The sequence below is a fragment of the Anopheles funestus genome, chromosome 2RL (genome assembly GCF_943734845.2).
Source record: "Anopheles funestus chromosome 2RL, idAnoFuneDA-416_04, whole genome shotgun sequence".
NCBI lineage: Eukaryota > Metazoa > Arthropoda > Insecta > Diptera > Culicidae > Anopheles > Anopheles funestus.
Window position 1 is genome coordinate 29,918,106 of NC_064598.1, and position 22,098 is coordinate 29,940,203.

Below are 22,098 nucleotides of genomic sequence, written 5' to 3' on the forward strand. Positions count from 1 at the left end.
TACACAAAAAAAGACCCCAATCATGGGAAATAGATTAGAAAGAAACCATTCGTTAGTTCATGTTGTCCGTGATTACGTGCCTACAGGACCAAACCCTCAGGTTCTCCATAGGTATCCTCGTGCGTAAAGTCGCCTATCTCTAGGTGCGATGTTGGACGCTCCTCTGCTCCATTCACCCTCGTCCAAACTGGAGCATAGCAAAAAACTATGTTCTGGCAACGTTTCGTGACGGGTTCTTGTCGCAGCTCAAAAGGGCATAGGCGTTCTGTACCACCGGCAAAACAACCAGACCTGAACAACTTCCAATTTTGGGCGTCCGGCGTGTAGGGGTAGTTAACCTTCAACAATGCTTGGCCGGTGGTACACACGTTCGACAGCGTTGGCACTGTTACTATCTACGTCTTAGAGCAGGTCGCCGAGCGCCGTTTGCTTCGAACGAAGCCAGGAGTAGGAAATTTATATGCAAATGAGGCTTCACTTTTAAAAAATGGAGCATGATTTTATCGTTTTCTGATTGGTTTCTTGCACTTCTATTGCTTCGAATCGTTGGGCCGGGTGGGAGGAGGCGAGAGTTGTGTTTCGATTCCGATCATTCCGGCCCCTCCGTAACCTCGTCTACTTCCACACTAATAGCTGTTATTCTATTCGGTACGATCGCACTGGTAGATCAATGAAGCCTTCGACACCTTGTCTGCTGGTGCTGGTGGCAATATTCGACGGCTTTGTCGTCGTTGTCGCCGTCACCTGTAAACGCTAAACATCCTAACGCCCGCGAGTATTATACGCCGTAGTTCGAACGACGCTGCTAATCGAACGTTGGGATCTCCGATTCTCTATCGAAACGTACCAAATGAATGAATGAGGCGCGGGTTTGTGCAGATTATAACCAAAAACCTGTCCGTGGGTCGCTATAGGTTGTGGTGGATATGATGTGCACTTTACGGTAAGATCAACGAACAAAATAGCGTAAGCTTTATGGAGCATTAAATGGTTTCAAACGCACATAGGAAACGCGTTTAAGCACGTGCCGCCACTTTTGCTTGCCTTTCATAATCATATTTCCACCTTGGGTACTGCAGCGAGACGAACGATTACACGCGGTTCAGATTGAGTATAATTTAAATGGCGCGACTCAGTGCCTGTATGTGTGCGGTCTGGACCATTTTTTTTTTATTATTCGCTACAGGCAATGAGACATTAGAGTTTTTACTCCATCCGTGATGGTTGTGTTTTTTTTACAGCATCTTAAGAAAAAAAACCAAAGCAAGTACACACCATTAACATCAGCAGCCGATCTCTCGGTGCTTGATAGCAAGAAAACGGAGCGGTGCAATGCTTTGATATCATTGGACATACCGAACTTACCGGCATGATCGTGTTCGCAATTCTTCCAGGCGTTAAATAGTTTCTTATAGCTCCCCCCCACTATAGTTTGGTGACCGTCACACGCAACACGACACAGCTAGTGGATAAAGGCTCTAAATGCCACACAGCCACACTGCTAGTGTAAATATCTTCCTGACGGGATGTTAGCTTTAAGCCCCCAAACGTCAGCACTCGGCACCTGATACAGATCGGAGCCTATATCTTTATGGCACTGGTCGCTCTTGCTCCTTTATCCCACAGTCCTCTGTACGGGTCAGTATGATTTGTTTTGCTCCATTTAAGTCACACCCCACCTTACGCTTAACACATCGTTGTGCCTTTTGGCCATGGAATTCATGTTTTTTTTTACGTGGTGCTCCTTCACTTTTTAGCTCCTTCCCTCCAATAACGTTTCTGGACACATCGCACGAACGTAAAGAACTAGTGAAACAAATTTAAATACCCTACCCATGACAAACGGAATGAATCTATTTGCACGACACATGCACACGCCATTGCAATCGCGTGTCCCATAGTTGTCACCAGCTTTGTGCCACCCGATGGCACAATAATTTCTCAATGCATTCGCGTGGTCTCCCAAACGGTGATTAAGTTTGGGTGCCTACGATCTGCTTGATTGTCATTAAACCGTGACACCGTATTGTATTACCCCAACTTTGCTCACACGGATAAGCTTCTTACACTCTGGCCTTATAGTCTTAGAGAACTGAGGAGTTAGTGTTTGCTGCTTAATGATGCGTGTCGTTGGAGATATAATACAATTCCAATGCACCTGTAAGCACCACCCTACCGTATAGTCTTAAGACTCCTATGGGATGGCAATTCCTGTGTACAGTTTACAGCAAACTTGTTTTGGTGGGATTTTTCACGATGTTTTATGAAATCATTACTACCGCTCGTAGGTGAAGAAACTTCAAGAAAGAGAACCTCCTTTATTGGGCTTCTTGACAAAGTCTCGTGACAACCTGATGTATACCTCCCGATGGCATGTGATTGGTATGAAGCCTGTGTACATTCGATGCACACCATTGCAGCAAGTACAACATCATCACCAACTTCACCATGCGATACCATCCTTCCCCTTCCAATAGCAATTGCATCTTAACTTCACCAGGAGAGAATTCTCCGAGCAATAGCAGCATAAATTCACATGATCATTATAGCGAACCCTACCATAGTTGTGGCAATCTCGCGTGTGTCTTACACTGCGGCTCCAAGATCCAAGGCAAAAGAAACAATCGAATGGGAAACACAATCGCGATACAACAATTTTAACATTTCACGATCACATTCCGCATGGGATTTGGTAATATTAGGTAGGGATTGCCGAAGATGGTACATTTGCGATCGTTTCTTTATATTGAAAAACGACAAGAAAAAGTTAAGCTGTTTGAGTGCACCTAACTTCTGGTGATCCAGGAGTCGGAAAAACCTCGTCTAACTGATGTGTACTTGTGTGCTTTTGGATTTCTAGATGCCATATCTAGACATAATTTATGTATTCCTGATGTAACGCAACTGCGAAATGTAATCTTTCACAATAAAATTTTGTTTATCCTTTTCACCGCAGTCAAACGTAAACTCTCATTAGTCAAGAAACAATATTTTTGCTTCACCGCGCAAGAACGTCATTTAAATCACCTTCACTCGTTCTTACCGGCTGTTGACACTAGAGGCGGCAAAACAGTTGAACGTCCTCGTAACAACGGCGCAACTGCTTTAACCGCCATAATTTCAATCGCCACATTAGCATTCAGTTCAGCTGTCGCCCTCTGAGGACCTCCGAGAGTAGTTATTCTTTACGTACTGCCAGCGCGTTCGCCCGCGTTCGTACACCGAGCGCATTTCATCTCTTAATTCAAGGAGCGTTCCCATTATCTGCTCATATTTGCACGTAGTCATCATCACCATCCTCGGCGTCTGGTGCCTTTGCCTGTCTTGTGCATCAGGTTGAAGACACGAGGTAAGGATGCTCTCGCACACATCTTTGAGGGGCCATCACACTTTCGCATATCTGCCGTGGCAAAGCTGCACGCAACACACGAGGATCGGCAACACAAACGAGATGTGGTTACCGCGATTGCCCGTGAGGCGACCAACATCATCGTCGATCGCACAATGAAGATATCCTATCAGCCAAACTTATCAACGCCTGGGAACGGGCAGTGTGTTTTGCAGTTGGGAACCCCTTCGCACGAACCATAACTTGCACTTATACGCCGTACAACGGACAAACCTACGGCCGGTGATGATTCGCAACCGTCTGCAGGTTGCGGCCAGCATGACAAGCGATAAAAGCACACGGCACTGATTTATGGGAAAGATTTACGACATCAGCTTAATTCTTGATTTGCAGCGGAGCGTCTAGCATGCCTTCCAGCTTGGCATACGTCGGCAGACGGATGACCCACGGCACAATAAACTCCTCCCTGTTCTGGTGTCCTTCTGCGGTCAGTTTTGTAACCAACACCCAAATGGTGTTGAACTTTACAACGTCACTGTTGTACGCCTGAAGTGAAACATAAAACGCACCCAAGCGATATCTTTGCTTCCGACAACTACCACCAACAAACGTGCATAACGAGAAAAAAAACAAGCGCAGGAAAGTGTAAAGAATGCGGAATACCTGACGAAAGGGCAACACTCTCGATGTCATCTCATGTCGAACGACGCGTAAATAATTTGCACTCACGCGACGTGACTCGGCGGGATTAGTGAAAGTTTTTTCGCACGTCCACACCAGACGAGTAACCCCCTTCGAAAGGTCCATTACTCGATTGCGAAAAAAGGATGAAAGGAAATCGCAATCCCCCAAGCCTCCCGCCCTCTCCACCCTGCAGCACTTCACCTGTACCCGCGTGCGGCCAGCTTCAAACACTGCTTAGACCGCTATTCGATCGCATTATTTAATCACTTAATAATAGCTAATTCATCATTTTGCGTGCATGTCGGCAACATATCCAGACACAGCCAGCAGCGAGATTTGATTCACCGCCCGGAAACGGCGTTGATCGCCGATCATCGCCATCATTTTGCACTCGCTTTTGATCCCAACCGACGGCGGGAACTGTTTCCACTGGCCGCCCGAAGAAAGTGCGAAAATGCCAAACAAAACCGTAATCCAACACTAATGCACACCCCCCCCGATAATCGAATTCTCCTCCACGCGATGAGCCCGACCTTCGGCGGTTCGATGTATGTGGAAGCTACGGTACCGCCATTGGTACGCTTAATTCGCCCGGTTCATGTTCACACTTCCCTTTCCGGGCGAGTCTAAATGAAAGCATTGGTTGCATTTTATGTTTAATCTACCTACCGAACTAACCTTACGCGCTAGCGATAGGTTTATTCTGGGCCATCCAGGCCCAGTCTGGAAAGGTACGTACAACAGTCGATGTACTCCAATTAACCCCACGCTCCAATCGGAAGTGATCTAATTTTCTTCATTTTCTACCGGTTCTATCGACATTCTGCGCTGTATTTGTAACATGATACTTAGCAGGAAAGAAGCAAAAAAAAAAAATACACACCCTAACCGTAAGATAGGAACACGTTTGAACTCTTCAGCATGTAACGTTACCTCAAATAGGGTTCAAAACCTTCTTCTTTCTTTATCCACATCCCCATTGGTACGATCTTCCTTGCCAGCGCACTGGAAAGGTGCTTATCGGAGATTAGAATCTGCCTCGTGTAGCTCCAGTCGAGTTTTTTTTTCTTTTTGCTCTCCTCTCCATCGCTTCGCTTCATGCTGCTTTCCAATTCCAACTCCAAGTGCTTAATCTAGTTCGCTCCCGAGGGTTTAGTTGCAACCCTTGATTGTTGCTGACCGCATTTTTTTAGGTCGGTTCAATCATTACCAACTTACAAGTACCCCTGTGTGGGTCCACCGATCGCGGTACCTCCCGTGCTCACCGCCCATCACCGATAAACGATCAATCGATCTATGTTGCACAACTTTTTAAGCAAAAAAATAGGCCTCGGCCCGTGCCATTTTCCTACGAACCGTGCAGCGAAACTGTATCAAGAACAAAACGAACGCATGGACGCTCCCTAGTTTTTGGGGTCGAGATGTTTTCCTCCGACGGCAACGGGAACCACCGCTAGGTCAGCACAGCCACCTTCACATGAGTTCCCCCTATCCTGACTGCTAGCAATTAAAGTACATCGTGGTAAAGCCCCTCAAATGTAGACCATGCACTCCGCAATCAAGGCAAGAGTTGTTAGGCCATGTTAGGCTTGGTATATTTATGCGATACGTCTCATTCAACGTGAGTTGCATTCTATATATTCTTGAACACTGCACATGTTGTGTAACCGAATTAAACCTAAACAAATAACGTCTAGGAATATTATTATTCAATGTAGATAGATTACTGAATATTTTTGTGGAGGCTTTGCAGCTTACATTTAGCAACATCATCCCACAATATTTTCTAGGCAAACGTACATACATCAGTCAAGAATATCACTGATTGATGATTAACGATACTCTCTGACAATAATTACCAACACCTGTGCCAATGCCCTACGGTTAAAGGCCAATTACTCGCATCATAAATCAGTGTCATTGATTTCGATCTAAGCCGGGGTATGTGCATTAATGCACCTTCCAATTAGTATTTGCTTCTGTTGATCTCCACATAGCTAAGTGTTACTTGCAAAGTATCACTGTGGAACACTTAACAATGTGTTCTAAATGCTGTTAAAGATGATGCTGCATTTAATCATTTTTAGTGCTTTTTTAGAAAAGGTACAGAGCATACCGTGAAAAGCTTGCCAATACAATAAATTTTATAGTTATTTTGTAGTTACATCTGTTGGTCGTCAAGGAGCGTTACACTTTGCCTGAGCGTGCGTTACAACTTTGTCTCGTGAGATCAGCTTCATCGTCGTTTAATAAATCTTTGGTAAATTTTCTTATATTTGACACTAGTTCGTCTAAGTGCAGATCAAACCTTAGACGTCCCTAAGTGCCAAGGTAGAATAGCTATGGGAGGGGGGCCCTGTCAATACAAAACTACTGATCGGAAGGAGTAGGGGAGAGGGGGTTAGGTTTATTTACTTTTACATCGAGGCCAAATTGTTTTTGTTTTATGCCTTAATAATTAATTATAAAAAAATAAATAAATTTTTGCTTTAGTATTACACAAAATACATAACATTTTGCATCGCCGCCTAATGTTATAAACACACACAGAGTTACACAGAGCCATGAAAATGAAAATAAATTGCTGCGAGTAAAAATCTTACTTCAGATAATTGTATTTGAATGTAGTTTACTTACCAGGGTAAACGATAGGATAGGTTCTTGGCATAAAAAAAACAACATTTGACTTTTTTTTCTTTACACAAAGACACATACACATTTCAATGCCACATTTTTTAATACACAAATTTACGCAATAAGCACATTTAGAAAAGGACTTTACTTTTTTTCACCAAAACACAACCAACATTTCCTTTTTTCTTTTCACAAAAGCACATACACATTTCAATGTCCTTTGGCACATTTAAAACGCAACACTCGCCACATTTTTTAATATACAAATTTACGCAATAAGCACATTGAGAAAAGGACATCACTTTTTTTCACCAAAACACAACCAACACTTCCTTTTTTCTTTTCACAAAAGCACATACACATTTCAACGCGCTTTGACACATTTATGCCACACAATGGCTACATTTTTCAAAACACAAATTCACACAATAAACAATAAGTTTTCACCAAAAAAAAAACAAGCAACACTAGCAATTTTTTTTCTGGTCACTTTCCACAACACGTACCGAAAGGTTTTTTTAAATTATTTGCAAATTTTATTAACTAGCCAAAGCCAGCACGAAAAAAAAACTAGATGACAAAAAGCATTGCATAACACAAATACAAATAATTTACAAGCTTAGTACACGCACAGTATAACACGCACTGATTATAAATTTCCTTACACTCACACACGTACACTACCGCTTTAGCGTCTTTCATTATGCTTATTCATTTTTGAAGATTTAATGGTTTTGTACAATGTTTTCCTTGCAAAAGAAAAATACAATTGTAAGATCTACATATTTCAAATACAATATACGAAGAAAAATTTTGCATTTACTTTGGAAGACATTACTGTAAATGCTTTTTGATCTCCTGTACTTTTTCACAGTATAATTATTCTTTCACTTACACATACCAACACGTATCACGAAAGTATACGCTGACACAAACCAAGCCGACGCTGGCAACAATTTAAACACGTGCAAAACAAATTTCGATTGTTTAACATCACATCAACGCATGAATTGGTGTATTAACCATCTTTTGTATGAAATAAGATCCTCGAGGATCACTTTTTGTCACCAAAAAAGAACTTTTCCCAAATTCGGTATGTACTGAAAGCTTTCATAGCTCAAACGCATTCCGCTATCCAATCACTACTGATCACAAATTATCTTTATCTCATTACCATTATTTCTTCTGCTTCGTTATCACGACACACCCACACAACTATAATTGACGAACCGGTTTTGCCGATTTCGTCTCTCGCATCTAATTCCTTCGCACACAAGCTTAGCACACGCACTAATTGCCAATTTCGTTAGTCAGATCCGTCACTTTGCTGATGTGCGTTACAGGTTTATCTCGTGAGATCAGCGCGTCCGATCGTGTCCAACGACATGTGTGTGCATTTAATAAATGTCAGATGAATTTTGTGTGTTTGACACCAGTGCGCCACATATTTACTAACAATAACTTAATCCTAATCAATTATATTTTGTATCAAATGTTTACCAAACTGCATAAAATTCGATGGTTCGCTAGTTGATTATAATCAACAACAAACGGTTACAAATAGTAGCAACACAACAAATTGTGTGGGACTTGCTAGTCTCGTAGTTTAAATTGTGCTCTATTTAATCAAGCTTCCGAATAAACCTACCGGCCAGTGTGAAACACCTAGCTGGAAGGCAAAAGCTATTGATCGTTATTAGCGTGTTCGTTATGACAATGGTAATAAATTCTTCACCAGCAAGCAGAAAGTAGCCATATAGCAAATTAAGCTAAATGCAACCCACTTTCACCGATTTGTCATGTTCAGCTCACTAACATCTTGCTTCTAAAAAAAGCCGATATCTTCATTTTGCAAGCTTAGCCGCTGGCTATAAGCACCCCAGCACGATGATAAATCTTTTAACTGCTTTAATACCGAGCTTAAGGTGAGGATACATATCGTTTTTTTACAGTAATACACGCTCCTTTTCAAATGATATTTCACCTTACGTTTGGCACGGGTTAGTTTGCACTAGCCGATTAACACTTCCGCCAAGCGTGTAATATTTTCAAGCAACGCTTACTTCCTGGAACTGATCCTTAATCCCTGTTTGCCAAGGGCAACGGTATGCAGAAGCATATAACACGCGAATGGAATAATTACAAATTATTAAATTCGATAGGCTACATTTCTGTTACGCTCTGTTCACTGGTTTGCTACCAATAAATGTGGGCAAAAAAATGTTCGCTGCTTGTCAATAGCAAAAACACATTTGATAAAGCGCAACTATCAGCTGCATGAAATTTCCCTGCACTGCAAAACCATATCCCGGGGGCATCGAACACGCCCAAAATCAACTACAGCCTTGGAGGAAGCAGAAAAAAAAGAACAGATGAAGAGATAGAAACTTTCAACCCATGCAAACTGTGGAGTTGCCATCCCGTAGGGAGGTATGAGACGACATAACACCACCATAATTACATAGTTTCTGGCAAGTGTGAATTTCTAACGCCAAAACCTGTACGTGATCACCGTCAGCGACGTCGATCAGGATCGCGAAAAGCGCTCGTGTGAAAAATTGCCCGAAACAAGCTAAACAAAAAAAAATCGGTTAATAAATTCACTCTCTGCACTCCGTTGCGCTAGTTCCCGCCAATATATGCTGCCGGGGTGGCAATCCGCTACTTTAGGTGAGCTTATATATATATAGGCGTGAAAGTCTAACGACATCTAATCACTACCGGAACGGAATCCTGCCATTCTCTCCGCCCGCAGCGACGTCCGTGATTTATGAACTGACGATGTCGTGTACGCCGGTGCAGCAGAAAGACAGTGTGGGGCCAGCGATATTAGGCTTCCTAATCGCAACCGACAGCAACCGATCACTGTCCTGATTGTGGACCAACCCCGGACGCCTTTGTGGCCGCAAAAATCTAGCGAAGGTTGAGCCGCTTGACAATTTAATTATCATCCTGTGTTTCTGCGATATCTTGCATACTGTAGTGAGTGAACAATTTCTCCCCAACCGCCCCGTTTCTCTATCTGTTTAGGATAGCAGCGCGTGCCAGCCCTAAAACCACGATGCGTTTTTACGGCATGCAGCATTCATGTAATAATTGCTATTTACATATGCATCGCAAACGATCGAGGGAAGGAAAAAAACAGAGCCTAACCTACATACCACCAGCGCCTGAAAAGGCTCTGTGCGTCCCATTTACGTACGGTCTCGGTAATACCCGGAGTCTCGACAACGATGGATCACTCACAGACTCACTCTGCGTCTCTGTCCATATAGACCAGGTGCAAACCGTGTGCAGTGTGATGGTGCTGCAGACAGTAATTGGAACTGATTTCCCCTTTGGTCGACGAGGAACCAACCAACTCGTTCGATGTGGTGTACCTTATCCAATACGGTTTAGGGCGATATTTCGTTTGCTTCACCTAGCCGTCGCCTATTTGCATAAATATCGCACAACCGCAGCCAGCAGCCGTTGGAATGCGCTCTCCAGAAGCAGTCCCCAAAACAAACACACATGCTGCTGGACAGTAGCTGTATGACCACAAGTGTCGAGAGCAGGCCACAGACCGAAACCTTACCCGATCAGCCTACCCCCAATACACAGGACAGTTCTGTCTTACGTATTGCCTTCAAGTCGTCTGTAGACGATTTGCAAAACTCGGTCTCGATACGCGGCTAGCATATAAGGTGAAACAGATTAACTGTGTTGGAATTAGCGTACGAAATGGGTAAATTGTTTTTGCCCTTTTTTCGATATACTCCCCACCCGGACATGATTCGCCACGGTGGACATTTTCCTCTCCACTACTAGTCCCATGTTGTGGTTGTGTGTGACGGATTCATCTTCGGGGCAGGCGGCGCAATGAACCTCAGGGTTTGTTTTTTTTATTTTCTAATTCTTGCTGTACATGTTTAGGAGAGATACGTACTGCCTGCATTCCATGACCTCAATTGTTCAATGGAACTCTACTGACGATCTGATACTTTGCATGATCCTTAACCTGCACCAACTCTGAATCGAAATCAGCGCACACTTGCCTGCCTAACGTCATGCCCGAATGATTGTTTTTTTTTTAAAGAACTTTATATGAACACAAATGATACTTGATTTGGTGGCAATAAATCTTCAGTACAAAGTGGTCTCTTGCAATATAAATCTTTTTTTTTCTCAACAATCAACAGTCGGTACGTTTTTTTATCCTAAAGCTAGAGTGTTTTTTATACCATAATTTATGAATCACTTAAAGAAATAGCAAACAGTAATAAACCACGTAGTAATAAAACTTTCAAGGGATATTAAAGCTCTTTTTTAAGGAACTCTTGTTCTAACTCTTGCACGATAAAATGTACAGTCAATTAACTTAATCGAATGTAGTTGTACTCGTCTAATAGTATTAATAATTTTGATCTACACACCTTGTGTTGTAAATGGCGCGTAATACCCGACCAAAATCCCATCCAAATAAAACCATTCTGCTAAGATTTGACATTGAAAAAAGTCAGTTCTACTTGCCGTAATATTAACACTGAAAGCTTCCAACGCACTATCGGTATCATTTTTTTGTTTGTTTGCAAAACAACACCAACAAAAAGGGGTTTTGCTGTACTGGGCTGTTCATGTGCACGGAAACAAAACCAAACGACGGGAAGAAGCAGGTGAAAAGAATTAACAAGTCACGTTAATAGGCCAACCCAACCATACGGCGCGTACCAAAAACCGAGGTGCCAAATGTAGACCTAAATTACGAGAGATAATAAAGATTGTGATCTTAATTCGTGGTGCAAGTTTTTTGTTTTGTTTCGTCGTTCACTTTGTTACCAACCAAGCGTTGCGTCATTAGTGCTGGGGTATTATGGCGGGAGTGTTTTGTCCTTTCGGCACTCGTTTCGGGGTTAGGTTGCATTCTCAGTGGTACGCTAGAAGGAAGCGTCCACACCACTCTGGTGGCTGTTCCATTTACGGTAACCTAACCAATATACAGAACCATGATCATCAGTGCTACAGTTACTGCGTGTAGTTAGAGGACATTTGCTGTTGCTTTTTTGTTTCAATTACAAACGAAACGATAAGTTCCGGGTTCCGGGAATAGCGCCGTGATGGACGGGAATGATGACGTGTGCAATTGAGAAGCCGTCGTATGCAATTACCCGATCTCGCTTCACACAGCCGGTCATCCGTAAGGTCGCCTACAAGAGTGATAAACCTGGTTGGGTTTTCGTTCATCCACAGCGTTGAACACCACCGGCCACAGAGTTTCCCTTTCGATCGCCATTCAAGTGGATCCTCGATAGTAGTCGTCGTAACGAGCATCCAGGCGCCTAGCCACGAAGAATACGACTCGCGCCAAAATCATACGACCGAGAGTGCACTGGCCGGCACAAAACATTTGCCCAGGTCCAACCAAAGTACTTCCATTTCCTTTAGCACAAAGTCGTGATCAATTTATTATAATTTTCAGCCCCGCGATATCCACAACAACTTTATCTTTCTCGCTGAAGGCGCCATGCTACGTGCCGAGTTAGCCCGCCCCGATGGCATCGATTGCGTTTGCTCGATTTGGCTCTGACGGAACACCTCGGAACGCCGTTGGCACTGTACTAAAGATAGTCATTTCCCGGTATTGTACTTCGGTAGGCTTCGAGTTTGACTTCCCTGCTAATGCTAGGCTACCTGGCTTGCTGTGCCATTCTCATTTTGATGGTGACGACCAAAACGAGTAAGGCACAAGCATTCCACGGGATTTCACCTGGAGCCAATTTAATTGGAAAATGCATACCTTCCATCACTTTGGTTCAATTTGCTGTTACGCGTTTTAGTAAAATGATTAACTTAATCTGAAGGAACAAAAAATATTGGGCTAACTATAGTGCTAACTATAACTACAGTCCATGCTAGGGGGGACGGTCCGGATGGGATTTGAACCTGGCCCTGCCGTGTGGACGGGTGCCGTTTATCACATGCACCACCGAGCCGCCCCTAAAAAAATTACTTCTTTGTTACCCCTAAACAAAATTATTTTGTTGTGCGACAAATAAGTGATAAGCAAAATTGGGAAACCTAAGAGAAATAAACTAAATTAGGACTACAGCATCCCAATAATTAGAGTCTCAAATATTTTTTTGTAGCAAACATTTTCAAACCATAAATTAAATTCAATATTTCTTCCAAATTTACGTAAAGGTTGCCTGTTTCGATCATGTTACGATCATGTCGCAAGAAGCATTTAACAAACAACTACAGCCCATAGCTATCACAGCGGGACACAACCGGCAACTTCTCTCCTCTCCTTGGGTGGTTAATTTAACACCCATTCCCACCGTGTACCAAATTTTCACAAAAACCAAACATGCTGTTGCTGCTGCAGCTGGTTTGACCACTTTTGTTTGTAGCGAACACACAGCAACAAGCAAACGAGAACACCGATTGTGATAATTAATAATAGTCGGGCTGCGCTAATTCGATTCGAAAAACAAGGCTAAACCTTCAACTCTGACCAACGAATGAAACGCACAATGGACTGCAGACCTCAGTCGGTGCGTGTCCTGTTGGGTGGCTACGCAGAGCATCGGTTGAAATAGCGTTGACAGAAGCGGTTTGCATTTGGGAAGGGGTTCCAATTTTCAAGAGCATTGAAATCACGTGTCTTGTCACGTCTCCTGGCGGCCCACAGTCATTGTTTACATTCACTGACCCAATGCAACCCAAAAGTCGGATTGCCTCTGATCGGAACCAATGGCGTTGCATTTATTTTTCATGCTTAAAAGGTTTTTAATTAAAAAATCTGTCCCTACGTCCGAATGCGTACCAATGGGCAGTCGGAACAATGGGACGGTGTTAGAGTGCACCCATCAAGTCCCCTGGTGATGTCCTGCGGCACATGTCCCGAAAGGGCAGATGATTAATGAGCCTGTTGCCCAACACCGTCAGCCCCGTCCGATGGCAATTACATTCAATTTACCGATGCTTGACAAATGATCACGAGGTGGATTGGGCGCGAGATTGCAGGCTACTGATGTGTTACCACTAACAGGGTGCCAATGAACCGATTGACCGACACCAGCAACCAGACAGAAATGAAGAACGACCTGTGATGCATCGCGTCATACTGCAATTTGCATCTCGTTGAAGGGATTTCTTCATGATGCAACCAACAAGGAAGAAGGTGTAAATAAAAACGCAAAAGAGGAACATGGTCATTTGGAAGATTGTTCATGTGTGTAACGAGAATTTTAAACGATATCTTCTCTCTTCCGACGTTGGTAGATGCTGTTGCTTCATTCGAAATATGAGCTGGTCAGTGTATGATCAGATCGGTGAAGAATCTTTATATGATCCCACTCGAGCAGTGATGCGAACAAAACTAGCATCAATAACGATGATCACGCTGATGATGATTGGACTAGATTCAACACGAAAAGAACATACCAGATCAGACAGAATTCTGCAATATACGTCAGAATGATGGCGCACGATGAGGCTGACGTTTGGGATTCCTGAGGGCAAATGAAACGTCTCATCATTCGAAGGGAAATGTCTAGAGGAATTACCAACGCAGCATTTTAACCTTCGTAGGGAGGAATTCCGTGCAGAAGGAGTTAAATCCTTGGTACAAAAGATACCATTGATTGTTATAGTCTGCCCATCAAGGAATGGCTGAAATTGATCCATGTTGTCCAGACAACTAGTCAGATTTGCAGACTGGTTCGACAGCGTTTCTCTGACTCTCCGACATGATAACTTTTATATTTAGAGGCATAGAAGTGATCTATAAAGTTTAATTATTTTACATGGACAACTTTGTTTTAAGTCCTATAATCCTTCTACACTAGTGTCAACATGTAGGGATGTTTAAAAAGATTTATTCATTACAATATCTTTATTTTGAAAAGCTGGTGGAATGGTTGATTTTATTCCACAACACAGGGTACCATTTTACCCGACCATTAATTTAGCCCAAACCTTAACAAAACAGATCATTTATGGACAAGATTCACATATCTTTAGTAACCCTCTGCCATCATTAAAAGGGTTTCGACATTTTCACATTAAAATAGCAGATACCGATATGGTAAAATGCTGCCGCTATTGTCATAGCTCTGCCGTCAATCGGTGTCGCCAATTTTAGCATGGCACGATATCGATAAAGTATCAATTAACACAAACTTTAAACCGAATTTTATTGCTCCACTTCATTTACGACTTACGTTACGTTTGTTTCCACCGCTCCTGGGCTATCACCAACCGCTTGAATAAAACTACCAATTAAAAACGGCTCCAATTACTGATCCCGTTCTCAGGTGAAAGGAACCGATCAAACTCCAATATTAATTCCCTTGGGGGTTAGCTGTTCGATTTCACTTTCAATAGATAGTAATGAGTATTCCAAAATAGCACTCAAAGACATATCAACAATCACACAGAATAGCTTTACAGAAGATGACACACCTCTACCAAAAAAACAGAGTTAACCAAAATGATATAGGCCATTGCTGCTCTCATTTTAGTTTTTAGTTCACAATAAAACCTAATTCAAAATTACCATTCACTAACCAGCTTCTATTATAAATCCTTTCTTTTGTTTTAGGATCGTGCACGTAACGCTACCGAACGCCTATCCGCTACAACAACGCTAACGATCGATATTGCCGACTCGGATGATCAGGACCCGTCCTTTATTTATCGCGGGTGCGTACTGCTAGATGGTGCTTGTCTCAATCCAGAGTATAGCGCTTCCGTCCCGGCTGGAACATTACAAGGCGTACTGACGGTAACACCCGAGCGGATTCAAGCAGTCGACCTCGACACAATCAGTGCACCGATTCGGTACACCTTCCTGAGCGGCATCCCAGGCAACTACGGTGATTATTTTGAGATCGACCCACAGACCGGTGTGCTGAAACAGACGAAGCTAGTGGATGCTTCGGTAACGGCAAAAAAGTTTGACATCATCGTCAAAGCGGAGGAAGTGTCCGATATGAAACGGTACACCACAGCCAAACTGTCGATTCACGTGAAGCCGGTCGATGCTTATCCACCGATGATTAGTATCACCGCTACCGAGGGGTTTGTCGATGAAAATTCTCCAATCGGAACGGTAGTAATGGATGCGCAGGGTAAACCGATTAAGCTGTCCACCACCGATCAAGATCTCGGTCCGGACGGTGAAGGTATGGAATACATTTACGAGGTAACGACACCGTCGTTCATCGTGTCGAAGGAAGGAATACTGCGTGTTAACGAGGAAGGACTAGACCGTGATCCTCCTAGTCCGGGAAAATATCTCTTCCAGGTTGTGGCACGGGAAGCGAATGGTAATGCGGCCAGTGCACCGATGAGCCTTACTGTGAACCTACGCGATATTAACGACAATGCACCGAAGCTGGCAATGGTCGCTCCGGTTACACTGATGGCCGGTGATGGACGACGCCTAGTGACGAAAGTTCAAGCTACTGATAACGATGCCGCTGACAACGCCATCATCACGTACTCGATCTTCCACGTGTCCAACAACGGTGCAAGTAAATTTGCCATCGATCCATCTACGGGTGAGATCGAAACCAGAACACGCTTGAATGCTGGTGAGCAGTATAGTATCACGGTACAAGCCTCGGATATAGGTGGATTGTCGTCACAGGCCATCGTTGAGGTGACAATCACACCCGGACCAAACACGAAACCACCACGATTCGCCAAACCGGTGTACGAGGTCCAAGTCAGCGAGGGAGCAGAAATTAATTCTACCGTGATCGTGCTCAAGGCGGAAGATCCAGAGAACGATCCTGTCAGTTATGCCATTACGACAGGAAACGATCTGCGCCAGTTCTCGATTGGCAAGGACAGTGGTGTGATAAGCGTGATACGGAAGCTTGATCGAGAGGATCTTACGCGCTATCAACTGATCATACGAGCTGAAGACAACGGAGGACTGGCAAGCAGCGCTACCGTCAACATCAAGGTTACGGATATTAATGATAAGAATCCGGAGTTTGATGAACGTAAGTTGCCGTATGTGTTTGCGGTGGATGAGGGTAAAGAAAACGTTGCTATTGGAATGGTTCATGCGACCGATGCCGACGAAGGTATGAACGCGGAGATTACGTACACCATTCCGTCAGATATTCCGTTCAAGATTGACTCAAAGACTGGCGAGGTACGGACGAAGATGGCGCTAGACTATGAGAAACAAAAGGAGTACCGTTTTGTCGTGACGGCAAAGGACGGCGCTCCAGAGCCACGTCTCGGTACGGCTAGTGTGACGGTGAAAGTGCGTGACATCCCGGACGAAATGCCCAGGTTTATGGAGTCAACTGTTGAGGTAAAAATACCGGAAAATGTACCTGACATGACGGTTACTACGGTGCGGGCTTTCGATCCGGACACGAAACCCGAGATCACGTACACATTGAAGCGCGGACCAGGCGATTTGTTCAAGGTAGATGCCCGGACGGGTCAGATTAAGACGATTCGCGGATTGGACTACGAAAAGGATAAAATGCACGAGCTGATTGTAGGTACGCTGGAAAACAATGGCACTAATCCGGGCGACTACATACGAATCATGGTAGAGGTGGAGGATCGCAACGACATTCCGCCTGTATTTGTATCTATTCCCGAACCGGTCAGTATCAACGACAACTTGCCAATCGGAGCAATCGTGGGATCAATGCCGGCTGTCGACGGTGACGGATCCTCACCAGGCAACGTAGTACGGTACGAGTTGGTTGGTCGCGGTAAAGCACTAAAGTACTTCCAGGTCGATGCGGATTCGGGTATCGTGCGGATACGTGACGACCTGGGCAAGGAGGAGGATAGCGAGTATCTGATTGACGTGCGTGCTTTTGATATGGGCGAACCGCAGCTGAGCAGTGTTTCGACACTTCCCGTGTATGTGGGTCACATACCTACCAATCCGAATGGAGATTCGGCCGAGTCGCGACTAGAGAATGGAGGTATCGTGAATCTTGAGGTGCAGGGACTCGCATTCAGTGACGATAGTTATACTACTAGCGTGCCTGAGTCAACGGGCGTAAATGCAACAATTAAGCTCATTCAAATCATCAACTCTAAGAAAGCCACCAAGCATAATGGTGGCTTCAGCTGTGAACTGATAAGCGATGGCAATGAGCAAAAATTGTTCCGCGTCACTATCGAAGATCATGCCTGTGCACTGATACTGATCGCACCATTAGACTACGAGACAGCCACCAGCCACACGTTGGAGGTTCGGCTAGCGTCTAACAAGTATTTTGTTAACCAGCACAAAAACACGGCCACCGTAAAGGTGATCGTCCAGGACGAGAACGACAATGTGCCACAATTTGTGTTTCCAAAGACGTACCAGCAAAGTACGCGTAACGACACGTATTACGCTGTCATCAATGCCGATGCAGACATCGAAACGCCTTTAATACAAGTGAAAGCAACCGATCGCGACATAGGATCGTTCGGTCAGATCAAATACACGTTGGTGGATGTAGAAGAACAGTTGAATGAAATCCCGCATGACGATGCACCGAGTTCGTACTTCACCATCAGCGAGGACACCGGAATGCTTAAGACGCAGAAATCCTTCCAGAGTGTCCGTCAAACACCGCTCGTGTTTTTGGTGGAAGCGCGTGACAATAATGGTAACGCTTCCAGCGGCACGGTACACAAGGCGCGTGCTCGGGTTGTGGTGAACCTAATTGCCGATATCAATCGAATGACGCTCGTGTTCTTGGACTCAAATCCAAAGGATATGCGTCGCCATGCGCGCAATCTCGAGGAACTGTTGCATGAGAAAACCGACGGGCTGATAACGGGCATCGAGCGGTTTAGCGTTCGCAAAGTTCTGAATGAAAATGGCACTGCTGAGGAAGTGGCCGGAGCGACTGATGTGTGGTACGTACCCGATGATAACGATGCAAATAAGTCACTGCATTCTACAAAAATACCATATTGTTATGCTTCATCTCTTTTCTCTAGGTTCTATGCCGTCGATCCCCAAACGGAGCGTATTCTCGAGCGGAACTCAAGCACAATCGCCAAGCGCGTCTTCGCACCTGCTATCTTGTCCCAGATTAATTTCGAAGCTTCCAGTATTGCACGTGCTACTGCACAGGGCATTTTTGGACCGATCGAGCCGAAGCTTCCTATACAGAAAATTAAAGCTACCATCGTCGGAAATGATGATGTGTTCCCGTTTGCGCTCATTGCGGTAGCGATCGTAATTCTTATTCTGGGTTCCATCGGAATCGTGTACATTTGCATTTCTTGGTCCAAGTAAGTAAAGCAAGCTAATTAAAACAATAGAAGATCCTGCTAGATTGATCCTCACCATCTTTTGTTTATGTAGATACAAAAACTTTAAGCAAAGAATGCGCCAGTATACTGCACCCGCTAGCCCCGTACGCTACGATCCGGTCATGATCAATTCCCAACAGCAAGCACCGTCGGAAAATCCGACAAGCTTGAAAGAGTACGAAACGCAGGTCCTAGCCATGGCTGTTCCACTTGCCGACGAAGGTGACGATTTGCAGCTTGACTTTAGCGCCAAAAACCATGCCTTCAGTCTCGACAATGTTAGCTACATCACACACAAGGAAAATGGTCAGTTTGAAACATTGTTTTTTTCAATATCATTTGCCTCCGTTGCTTTTGTTGCGAATCTGACTCCGTTGTACTAACTAAAATTGTTGTTCGGTTTTTCTCTCATAGGTCAACACAGTCCTACAAACTCCGACGCAACGACCGCTGTTGTTGGCACACTGCAGCGTAACAATAACAATAACACTAAAAACAACAACAATCTCAATATTAATAATCGCCAAAACACGCTCAACCGAACGCTCGAAATGAACCGCAACAACTATCTGAATCCGTTGGTATCCGGGGGAGGGAATGGAACGGTACCCGGAACGCTGACGCTCGGACGCATAAAATCCGAACGCAATAATTACATCAATGGGTAAGACTCGTTCAAATTAGTCTAGTTAAACGTATCGTTGTCGAAGCGAACTAAATGTCCTAATCGTGTACAAATCTTTAACAGGTACGGCGATACACTCAATCGGAATAATTTAACCATGGCCCAGAACAACACTTTCAATACGCTCGGCCGCAACCAGCGAAACATCAACCACGTGCCGCATAACAATGCCAACCATGCGTCGAACAACATTAACCTTAACCAGGGACATCATCACCAGATGCACAACGGGGGCGGTTACGTGGGGACCGAAATAGTGACAAATACGCTCGGTCGCAACAATCGCTACAATGATGTGCCAATAACGAATCCTCTGTTTCACATACGGTAAGCTAGACAATCCTTCTATACTATAAATTACATTTAGAACTGATCGAATCTCGGACCTTCACATTACAGACAAAACGGAGATCTACAATCGCAACCACAGCTGAACCATATCAGCGCTACGAACGAAAACGTCAGCTTTGGCAAACGGGACTATAACCAATTGTCCTTCTCCTATCTCAACGACCTGGACCGATCCGATGCGGAAACCACTACGGAGCTGTAACCCTGAAGAAGGTGCCAGAAACCCACGCACGAAACACCGAACTCGGTCTCAAGCAGAAGAGTTCTCACAATGATGCCACAACATGCATCAAAGAAGCAGATCCCCATAGGGGACCGATGGTTCCGACGGACACGAAACTGAATCTTAACTTCGATTAGGTTTTAGCATAACGTTGTAAAATATTGTGACATATGTGGCATTTTATCGACTATTGTTTTATTTTGTCTTCTACGTTTTATGCCAATAGTTGCTAATGTAAACAACTGCCTTTTAACGACAGAATATAAGTATAAGTATGCAATTTTAAAATATGGAATAGTTAGTAGCATAAACAAAAAACAAAAAATGTGTACTATAGTAGCAGTAGATAGATAACAAAAACGAAGAAGCGATGCTAAATATTGCAACAAGCATGAATGAATAAGGATGATTACGCAATGTTATATTTATTCACTGTGCACAGGAAGGGATTGGGTGCGTAAAAAGTTTGCTGGAGAGTATACCACCGCTTTGAAACCCCACTCTCCAGTATAAATAGTTAGTTATGCGAGAAAACATTTAACCAACGAAATGGGTTGGTGCGAAACGGCCAATAACGAATCTAGAACACGTATAAAACAGACCGTATCGTCTGTGAGGGCTGGCTATAGTGTGTAAATATTTACAGTCATTTAATTAGTAAGCTCGTATCGTACTTAGGAACGATTTTGAATGGAAAACCACTCAATATACCAAGGTATGGAGGATAGTATTGAGCGAAAGTTAGCAAACATTCTCAACAGTGTTTGAACATTGATGCTCACATGTATCGTTTCTGAATAGAGAAAGCCTGTAAAGCCACAGAACTGATCGAAAACTGCCCTTCTTAGCTAGTGGAAACCGGAAACAGTGTACATGCTTACCGTACGATGGTTACATTTAGGGAAATGCAGTTAGGTTTTAGGAAAAGGGACGATAATTGTTTAGTTAAACTGTCGTACAATACAAATGCAATGAGTGTAGAAAATACGGTATGTATCATCGCAGCCAATTTTAATCATACAGTTGCGTTAAAGCGCAACAAGCGTCCAAATACAGCAATAAAAACCTACTCAATTTGAGATTACTTGCAAACAAAATGTGTTCTTCATGTCATCCATTTTTATCCATGCCATCATATACGTCGATACGATATTCATGCATCGGGATCATGAGGATCTTCTTTAAATTTTAGCATTTTCGTTTTCTCCAGTATCAGTTCAACCTGTGTCGAGTATGCTACAGGCTTGATGGGAAATTGTACCATATGCCCATACACCGGGAACGAAGGATAAGTTTGATCCAACTTTATCGTTCTCAGTTTGGGTTCTTTGGATGGTAGCTTCAGCACGGTTGTATTCAATATTGGTTCTACTAGTGCGCTACCATACGTTTCCATCAAAGGCGCAGGCTTCTGCCGATCCGCAGAAACCATTACGCCACTTGTAAGGCCACCGCCACCACTCGTGGTTCGTATTCGTAGGAAATCTTTCCCACCTCGTAACACTTTCGCTGTGGTAAAACTTACCTCGCGCTGCAAATCTGGTGGAATTCGGAAACGGTACCCTTCTGGCGGAGGTAAATCAGTTGCCAATGGTTCCCAGTTGATCGGGCTACCCAGCAGACCAATGTATCGTCCACCAAGAGTCCACAAACGTATAGTGCGATCACTGCTACAGCTCAACAACAGGCCGGTGGCGTCCAGATATAACAGCCCGGTGATGCAGGTTCGATGCGCTTGGTAGGAGTTAAGTAGCCATGGTTTTGGTTGATCTCTGGCCGATCGTTTAGCCCGACCAGGTACAACATCGTTAAGTAGGAATGGAAACAGAACTCTTAGCGCCGGTTTGTTCACATGGAATGCATCTTCGTTGGGTATCCTATGATGCAAAC

At 43.9% G+C, this 22,098-nt stretch overlaps 2 protein-coding genes across 8 annotated transcripts in view; one reads left to right on the forward strand and one right to left on the reverse strand.

The window, feature by feature from the left end:
- LOC125765758 (cadherin-99C) overlaps window positions 1-21,305 on the forward strand; it is a 142,887-nt gene extending 121,582 nt beyond the window's left edge. For 5 of the 6 annotated variants that reach the window (XM_049431204.1, XM_049431200.1, XM_049431205.1 and 2 more), the window contains 6 exons: window positions 15,252-18,547; window positions 18,632-18,928; window positions 19,002-19,255; window positions 19,364-19,613; window positions 19,698-19,961; window positions 20,034-21,305. In XM_049431204.1, coding sequence (XP_049287161.1) covers window positions 15,252-18,547; window positions 18,632-18,928; window positions 19,002-19,255; window positions 19,364-19,613; window positions 19,698-19,961; window positions 20,034-20,187 — 4,515 coding nt within the window. In that variant the 3' untranslated portion in view covers window positions 20,188-21,305. Of the gene's footprint in view, window positions 1-15,251; window positions 18,548-18,631; window positions 18,929-19,001; window positions 19,256-19,363; window positions 19,614-19,697; window positions 19,962-20,033 lie in introns of those variants that run through there. The other variant, XM_049431206.1, reaches the window with a different exon arrangement.
- LOC125765771 (WD repeat-containing protein on Y chromosome) overlaps window positions 1-22,098 on the reverse strand; it is a 118,185-nt gene that overhangs the window by 93,411 nt on the left and 2,676 nt on the right. Inside the window, exon 3 of one of the 2 annotated variants that reach the window (XM_049431229.1) lies at window positions 21,734-22,085. In XM_049431229.1, coding sequence (XP_049287186.1) covers window positions 21,734-22,085 — 352 coding nt within the window. Of the gene's footprint in view, window positions 1-21,193; window positions 22,086-22,098 lie in introns of those variants that run through there. The other variant, XM_049431227.1, reaches the window with a different exon arrangement.